Source organism: Pteropus alecto, unplaced genomic scaffold (genome assembly GCF_000325575.1).
Source record: "Pteropus alecto unplaced genomic scaffold, ASM32557v1 scaffold61, whole genome shotgun sequence".
Classification (NCBI taxonomy): domain Eukaryota; kingdom Metazoa; phylum Chordata; class Mammalia; order Chiroptera; family Pteropodidae; genus Pteropus; species Pteropus alecto.
The window spans coordinates 15,546,939-15,555,883 of record NW_006434835.1 but is presented as its reverse complement, the minus strand read 5'-3'; the positions used below and the strand labels follow the sequence as shown (position 1 = coordinate 15,555,883).

General features: G+C 56.2%; 1 protein-coding gene across 1 annotated transcript in view; it reads right to left on the bottom strand.

Moving 5' to 3' along the window:
• Nucleotides 1-919: 919 nt before the first annotated feature.
• GAREM2 (GRB2 associated regulator of MAPK1 subtype 2) overlaps nucleotides 920-8,945 on the bottom strand; it is a gene marked incomplete at its 5' end in the record, with an annotated part of 11,035 nt that continues 3,009 nt past the window's right edge. Inside the window, 5 exons of the mRNA XM_015588142.2 lie at nucleotides 920-3,353; nucleotides 3,901-4,048; nucleotides 4,099-4,116; nucleotides 5,017-6,046; nucleotides 6,791-6,921. Of these exons, the coding sequence (XP_015443628.1) occupies nucleotides 2,330-3,353; nucleotides 3,901-4,048; nucleotides 4,099-4,116; nucleotides 5,017-6,046; nucleotides 6,791-6,921 (2,351 nt within the window). The remainder of the gene's footprint in view (nucleotides 3,354-3,900; nucleotides 4,049-4,098; nucleotides 4,117-5,016; nucleotides 6,047-6,790; nucleotides 6,922-8,945) is intronic.

The window sequence follows — 8,945 nt, the reverse complement described above, 5'->3', positions numbered from 1 at the left end:
CTGCGTCTCCTCATTGCACAGTTCTTTTCTTGTGTGACTCATTCACGAGTGCTCCTCAGGAAAGGCTGTTTGTGGGAAGGCTGGAGTTAAGCAGAGGAGATAACATTTTCCTGGTCAGTATATCTTGCACATCTTGGTTGCCCTAGAGCATGGAAGATACCGGCACAGTGATCAGGGGCAGCACATGTGAGCAGTACAAAGAATGCCTTCACCCACCACCACCTCCATTCTCCCCACACCTGTGTTCTGGGAGCAGCAGAGCCCAGTCTGAGTAAACAGCACTGGAGCTCTTAACCAGGTCTGGCAGGAGAATCCATGTTGAGCTTGCATGGAATCATAATTCAAGCCCCATCACTGTGCACTCCCAACTTTGAGATGGTACCGATTGCTCCTGTCTCTGCACCAGTTGCAAGTACTTCAAATATTATCTGGGTCCATCTCTGTTGTTGGGACTGGCAGGTGAGGAGCTAGGCTCTGGCTCCACTGAATATTGAGTTGGTTGCTAGGAAGCCAGACTCTTAAAACCAAATCGTCTAAGTTAGGTTTTCCAGATGACCAGGAGGTAGAGAACTGATCCTCTACACCAAGGCCATTAACAGTCTTCCAAATCTGAGAAAGCCAAATCTGAGGCAGGCTTTTAGCCAGTGGAGGAAGTAAACTTGGGTCCTGGCTGGTGGCATGGAACTCTGAAGTCTGGTCTTTCCACTGAGCACTAGATAGGTTGCGAATTCATTGAAACAGCAGTGGGAGTTGGAAGGTTCTTGCAGGGTAGGGGCTGGTGGGGGGCTTTTGGGAGGAATGGGGGCCACCAGCTGCCTCTGGGGAACATGTGAATGGGCTGCATGCACACAACATTCCAAAGTCCTCTGCTGCCCACAGGCGTATCCACTGGGCCTCCAAAAAAAGTTGACACCCAGAATTCCACTTGCACTAGTCTTCAGTGGTCTGGCATTTATTTCACTAGTCCTTGAGGATTCATTAAGTGATCGGCCAGGAAACCCAATGTCTCAGCATCAGTTTCTGTGCTCTACTTCCTGACTCCCCTTTCCTCGGAGCTGAGGCAGCCTGCTTGGGGCACGAGCACCAGCATGGCTTCAATACTCTTATGACAAAGATGGAGGAAATAAATATCTAGGTAGGTTAGGTAAGGCAGAAGAGAAGGCTGGCACCTCAGGGGCCTGACACTAATGAGCATGAGGATCAGTATAGCCCTGGGAAGGTGAGACGGGGAAGAGCTCGGAGGAGTGTGTGGCTACACACAACGGCCAGCCTGCTCTGGGTGCCAACTGGATCACCATGCTTTAGGTCCAGGGCACCATGACCTGCCTGACGCATGTGAGCAGGTGCAGGGTGACTGAGTTCCAAGTGGAGGGGAAAGGCAGGTTTTCCCAAGCCACCATGCTTTCTCTCACCCGTCCTACCTATGCCAGTGACAGAAAACTAGGGAAGGACACCAGGTGTTTGGCAGAATCAAGTGACAGCGGCAGGAGCCTGGTGGAAGCAAGCATGATGGAAAACCACAAGACTCAAAAATCAAGGAGCAGCCAACTTGACCCGCTTTTCCAGGGAGTCATTCTTCACAGACTGGACCCACCCCAGCAGTTTGGAGGGCTAGATGTAGTGAGAACCCAGGGCACTAGACATTAGGGGAGCATCTGCCTCCCTACTGGATGAGTAGGTCAACAGCAGAGCTGTGATCTTCCAAAGTCATCACCCACAGACCAGAACCCAGAGGTGCAGCCTCTGAGGTGCAGTAGGCATGGGCTTGTACTTATACACCTGATCTCAGGGCCAGGGACCTAACTCATGGGAGCAGAGGGAGATGGGAAGAGCATCCTAGAGGTCCCAAAACTGGCACCCCGACCCTGGGGCAGCTTAGGCCAAAAGCCCATGGAGCACAGAGGTGAAAGGGCACTTGGGGGAATTTGTGCTTAAATTATAGACCATCTTCCCTTGTCTCTGACCTGAACCTAGAAGCATGAGAAGTGCAAGATGTCTGTGAAGCTCTGGAGCAGGGTACAGGAAGGTAAAAGGTCACCACGAAGGCCAGCTTTCGACCCCACCATAGGAATCGCAGCAAATGCCTCACCAGGCCCAGGTGCGCACCGGGGCCTCCAGTCGTCTGCAGAGGTCTGACCCCAGAGGATCCCATTTCCAAACGTGTCTCCCCTGGATTCACTCTGAGTAGCTACCCAGCAGCCTCAGTCTTGGCATAGATCCTCCCCACAGGCAGAACCTGCCTCTGGGAGTGCCGTCTCCCTGCAGACCCACAGCTGGCCCCAGGGCCTCTATGCCAGCATTCCAGTTGCGGAGCTACAAGCTGAGAAGGTCAGATCTTGGGCCGCCAGCCTTTGATGAACTGCATGATCTTCTTGACCTGCAGCTTGGTGAGGTGGAAGTCGTCTGCCAGGATGTCCTCACTGAGCTGCACAAAGATGCTGCCATCGATGCGTTCTCGGGCAAAGAAGCTCACCACGTCCTCTGAGAGCCCGATGAAGCGCAGACTGCGAGAGACCTCCTCCAGGGACAGTGCAGACAGGTCAGCAGGGGGCTGCCAGGAGGAGGCATCCCGGCCTCCCCAGCCTGTGGCCCCATCCCAGGGACTGGCAGGAGGCCCTTCTAGGCGCCCTTGGGTGAGAAGGAGTCGTGCTCCACCTGCCTCAGGCCCCTGCAGGGCCGCTGGTGACAGTGGGGCGGGGACCTGCCGCAGAACCAAACCTTCAGGCTCAAAGGTCTTGGGGGGTCCAAGTGGTGAAAGGCGGGGTCCAGGTCCCCCCACAGCTCTGGGCTCCTGACAACGCAGCAGCTCAGGCTCTGGAGAACCACCCTGCCCTAGCTCAAAGGGGTCAAAGGGCTCTAGGGCTGGTTCCTGCCACTCAGAGGAAGAGGAGGAGGAAGTGGGACAGGAGGAGGTGGGAGCAGCTGAACAGGCCTGGCCTGGCGAGCCTGGGCCTGGAGAATAAGCCGGGCTGGAGGTAGCCAGAGGACCCGAGGTGCTTGTGGACCCAGAAGCACAGGCAGCTGAAGGGCCTGAGGGGTAGGCAGGCCCGGAGAAGGGGTTGAGAGCTCCAAACGGAGCAAAACGTTTCTGGGGGTGAGAGGGCTTGAAAATGGGCGGGCAGCTGTGGTAGGTCTTGACAGGGGTGTCAGCCCCCAAGAGGGAGGCAGCTCGACTGCTCGGGGGCTCTGCAAGGGCCCGAGAGGCCTGGCTGGGCTGTGTGGTTGAGGGCAGGGGTCCTGGGGGTGGGCGGCTGGAGGACTCGCCTACTTTGCAGTCTCCCCAGGTGCATGGGTAGCAATAGAGGGAGTAGGCATCTGGTGATGGGGAGCCACTGCCACTGCGGGAACCCGCCCTGTGGGCAGAGACAGATACATATGGAAGGGTAAGACAGAGCAAGGGGGAAACGCGACAGGGTCACACACACGACACTGCAAACCACTGCTCTGCCAGGTCACAGAAGCTGCCACTCTGATCTTAGCAACACTGGCCCGTACCCCAGTGTCCAAGGCCTGAGGCCCTCTGAGATTGCCCTCTTCTTTCTTCAGGCATCTCCCACCCCAGGAAAAAGTAAACAAAATGGAACTGCATAAAAATTTTAAAACAGCAAGGAACGCTCCATCCCGTGGCAGAGTCTGGAGGGAACCAGAGCAATCCTCCCATCCAGCCCTCAGTGTTTAGGAAAGGAACAAACTGAAGCAGGACAGTGAAGAGCAAGGGACTGGACCCAGGCCCCTGGACCCCATACCCCAAGGCCCTCCCTCTCAGGCCTGCTCAGGAACTTGCACCCCTGGAACCCCCAGCCGAAGTCTTCCGCTTTCTTGGCACTGGCTCCCTCCCTGCCCTCCCCTGCCTCAGTTCACCTTAGGGAGACCCAGAACCAAAAGAAGGAAGGGGCTCACCCATCCTGGAGGCCAGAGGAGTAGTAGGAGAGGCTGGAGCTGGGCGAGTGGACAGGCTGCAGCTTGGGGAAGCGTGGGGGCACCGGGGGGCTGCCCGAGAGCCGGCCACTACCATTGCCACCCCGGGGAGGCACAGGTGGGGCATTAATTTTTTTTCACCTGCAAGCAGAGAGCCACGGCTCCAGCCCCTGTCCCCAGGCAGCTGACACTCCTTATCTTCCCCTTCCTGAGCAAGTGGGCAAGGGGAGTGCCTGGGACTGACACTTTGCCCCACTTTGCCAAGAGGCTGCCTTGCCCTACATTCTACTTCCTCACCCAGCCAGCCAGCCAGCCACCCACCCCTCCCCATCTCTCCAGCCTGTTTCATTTGCCGAGAGCCCACAACACCTGTGGTCTCCTACTGCCCTGGAAATCTATCATGAATGTAAGAAAAAGAATATGGAAGTAGATCAAAAACAATCATAAAAGCAGACATTTTCTCCTAAAGAAAAAGGCATGGGGGTCAGGGGAAGGGAAGGAAAAGTATCTGCCCTCTGGATCCGTTCCTCATGTGTCAAATACTCAAACTGGGCTCCATGGGATGTTAATAGGTGATGTTAATAGGTGTTAATATTCTGTGGAGAGCTGGGAATTTCTACATTGAACAGATAAACAGTTTTCCTTGGTGCAAAACTTCTCGGAGCCTTTTCTATGCCAATGCTCTATAACTCTAAAGCGAGTGGAAGGCTGGAGTCCTACACACACTTTCTAAACGTATTTCACCATGGAAGCTCCTTTTCACTGGACAACTTAAAGGACTTCTGTGAAACGCTCTGGGTAATGCTATTCTAGACCCACCGCAAGTTTTCTGAGGCTAGAGACCTACTAACATCTTTGTCTCACAACTCCCAGTACCACGGTCTCTGGTATACAAATGTTCTTGCGAACCTTTTCCCCTTTTTTTCTCCCATTCCTTCACACCTGGGGCACCCTCTGTCACACACTCCAAGGACTGGAGGCCCAGGAGAACTCGCTGTTCAGGCCCAGACCAGGCCCCCTGGCTGGCTCCTGCCCGGAGGATAGAGCGACAGAGCTCAGCACCCTGCCTACCATCGTTCCCGCCTCCACCGCGTCCACTCACCGCCTCGGATTTCGGGGGGACGGGAGGCGGCGGTGCCTCGGTCTCCAGGCGGGGCGGCCCCACGGCCCCGAAGGAGATGAGGTCGGGCCCCAGGGGCGGTCGGGTCCGGCCCTCAGTGAGGCCCTCGGCCGCCTGGTGTGTCCACAGCTCCTCATAGGGGATCTCGGCGGGCGAGGGGCCGGGATCCGGCGCACCGGCCCAGTCGGGGCTCATGTACTCCTGGTCGCCGTCTCCAGGAGGACCGGGGACACGGGCGGGCCCAGGGACGCGCGGGGGCGCGGTCAGGCAGAGGCGCGCGCGGCGCGGGCTGGCGCACTCGTCGGCCAGCTCCGCCGGCGCCTCGCGCACGGCCGTGGAGTACTCGTCGGGGTCGAAGCGCTCGCGGCAGTAGGAGGCGCTGTCGCGCACAAGGCGCTCGACGCGCGGGTCCCCCGCCAGCAGGCCCTGCGGCAGCGCGAAGCGCGGGGTGTCTGTGAGCAGCAGGAAGTGCAGCGGCGCCGGGCCCTCGCGGCGCAGCGCCAGCCCCAGCACCACCGTCTTGGAGATGATGCTGACCAGCTTGTAGCAGTGGCCCTCCCGCACCGGGTGCAGGTCGTAGGGGTTGCGCGGCGGCCGACTAGGCACCAGCACGTTCACGGGGAGCCTCACGCGTTCAATGATGGCGCGCACCGTGTGCTCGCCCTCCTGCATCTGCAGCTCCAGGGGGCTGCGTGTGCTGAAGCGGCCCTGGCACTGGAAGGGCAGGCTCAGGCTCTCGTTGGTGCGGTGGTTCATGCAGATGAGGCAGGGCATCTTGCCTTTGACGGGCCTGGCGCTGCCGCCTGCGGCCCCGGTGCCCCCTGGGCCACCCACCCCGGCCAACGCCCCTGCCCGGCCCAGCTTGCGCAGCAGGGTGGTGAAGCGCGAGCGCTCCTTGGTGGTCTTGGCACACAGGATCTCCGCCTGGCCCATGAGAGTGAGCTCGTCGCCCGCGTGCAGCGTGAAGTTGTACACCTCGCTGTCCTCGCTGAACTCGCCCGACACCACCTGGGGATCCCAGAAAAGGCAAGACTTTACCCAGGGCCCCAGAATGCTAGCCCTGTGAGGGCCTTCAGGATCCGGGAGGGCAGCCCTCTTCTTGGGGCCTTCCCAGGGCTGAAACCAGATCAAGATCACTGGACTGGGGGGTCAGGGACCCACATTCCATCCTGCAGAGGCCACACGATGGCTGTGCAACCATAAGAGTTACCTCCGTGGGTCTTAGTTTCCTCATGTAATGACTTAATTGGAAGAGCTGCTGTAAGGATTAAATAGACTATATGTCCAGTGATATACATTGAAAATATTCAACAAATGGTAACTTTTATCTTTATAATTTGGGTGATAATGCTCCACCCATTCAAAAAGGCTACTGAGAAATGAACTGATGGATAACAAAAGGACTTGTAAAGAGCTATCTGTACACAAGTTGGGCGCTGTGTATATTGCACTGTGACCCCCACAATCACCACCCCTACTAGTGGATGTTAGGTCAGGCTGCCCTAAAGGTCTCCAACTCAGGGCATGACCTTCCACACACTTCCTCCTGCTTCACCATCTTTTTCAGGAAGTTCTGCGGCCCATTGGGTCTGACATGACCCGATTGTGCCAAAGGCCCTCAAGGGGCTGCCAGAAGGCACACTATGACACCTTCTACCTCCTGGAACCCTAAGAGCAGCCCTCCAACGAGGGTCAGGGTTGCCTCAAACGGAAAGGACAGCATGGGGCACCATGCCTGGTGCAAGGACTGACCTTGACACTGAAGGTTATGGCTTCCATCACAAAGATGCGGTCAGGGAAGACACTAGCCACTTCCTCCACGCTGCTGAAGTACCTCACTGGCTCCCGCACATCCCGGGCCTGCTCCAGGAGCTTGAACTTCCCTGCACAGGAGGGAATATAGGTTTCTAGGGTGGGCTTGCTTGCTGGAAGCATGGCCTGTATCCCAAGAGACCTCATGGCCCCTACTGTTGTTCTCTTCAACTCAGCCGGCCCCTGTGGAACTCAGCTGGGCAGAAGGGCAGGTTTGCACCAGCACAGGGTGGAAGAAGCTGGTCAGCTGTCTCAAGCCTATGAGGCAGTAAGCACAGATCCCTAGCAACTAGATCCCAGACCTCATGCCATGGAGACCTGTGGCTGTGTGATGAGGCTAGCGCCTGCTTGCCCAGAGAACCCGAAGTGCAAACTAGCCCCCAAACACTTGGACACAGAGCTGACCTCTGACCAAGCATCCCTGTGGCGTTGGGCATGCTGGCTCCTAGCTTGGTCCCAGCCCCACTCTGACTTGCTATGACCTTATACAAGTGCCTTCCCCTCTCTGGGCCTCTGGGTCCTCTTCTGAGAAGGTTGGAGAGATTATCTCGGGCTCTACCTGGACCTGCCATCCCGTGCATCTTCCTTGGGTTGATGATCCACACTGATGCATTGGGCAGACCAGGGGCCCAGTCCCAGGCCTTGGAGGCCTGAGAGGAGCCATTCTCACCCCAGCTCTGTTTCAGTTCCTGCCCTGATCCAACATACAGCCCCACTATCCCAGAGACCTCTGATCTGAGCCCAGTAAAACCACCTCCCTCAGATGAGGCCTTCCCAACCTGCAGTCCAGGGCTATATATATTTTGGCTGGCTCATGAGATGCCCCCTGGCAGACGCAAACTTTAAAGAATGATAATCCATAAAGCCTGTTTCTTCCAGGCTTTGTGTAACTGTCTCACCTCTCTGGCCACACACCTTTTATGTGCCGACTACATGAGCACAGGGACAGGCTGTGAACTGCCCTGGGTCTGGAAGGATGGCCTCTTCTCAGACCTCACCCAGAAGGAAGAGAGTCTTGTATTGGCAAGGAGACAACAGGTTAGGAGAAGACAAGATGACTCTTTAGCTTCTGTAGTCTTCCTGCTGGTTTCTTCAGTCATAGTCCATTGATTTATTCATTCCACAAACATTTATGGAGTACCCACTGTATGCCAGACACTGAGCTAGGCCCGACAGCGGGTACAAATCTGGGTCAAATATAGCCTGCCCTCAAGGATTTCCAGATACAGTGGGTGTGACAGTGAGCGCCTGATGATGGCAGGATGTGACAAGTGCTACAACAGACTTGTGACAAAAGAGCTAGAGGATAGTTAAGTTGGGGGAAAGCTGCCTGGCAGTCTGAGGGTATCTTAAGAATGAAAAGAGTCTTATAGAATGGACATTCCACATGGAAGAAAGAGAATGAGCAAAGATGGAGTCACAAAAGCACACTGCTTGCCCAAAATGATGAGTGCCTGGAGTGTAGGACTTGAGAGTGATGACAGGTAAGGTAGACAGAAACTGGATTATAAAAGGCTCTGAATGCCAAGAGGCCCATGGAAGGAGGCTCATCAGACGGGACAACTGATGAGGGCCAGATAGGGAGGAAGGGACTCAGGCCACTGGCCTGGTCAGAAATCAAACCAGCAGAGGCGTTAGGCAAAACTGGAAACCCGGAAGAAACAGGCTTTGGAGCAGGGGCTTGAGAAGCCTGGTCAGAAGTACAGACTGAAGGTCACCAGCCCACAGGAGGCAGCTGCAGGTGCAAGGCAGGTAAGATGGCTCAGAGAAGATGAAGAAAAGGGGGTCTTAACCCTTTGGGGGGACCCTCTTCCCAGAAAAATGCCCAGAATGTACTCCTAGCATGAACATACCATTTTGTATACAGTGCCAGGGGTTCCAGGAGGCCCCAAACCCAGCCAGAAACCCAGATTGAGACACCCCCACCCCATGCACAGTATGAAGAGCAGAGGGTCAAGGGCAGAGTCTGCAGCATCAACATCTAGGAGCAGAAAGACAAATAAGAGCCAAGAAAGAGAAGGGAAAATGCCCAGGAGAAGGCTGGCAGGAGAGTCCCTGGGTGCAGCCCTTCCACTCTGAGACCTTGGTGGGAAGA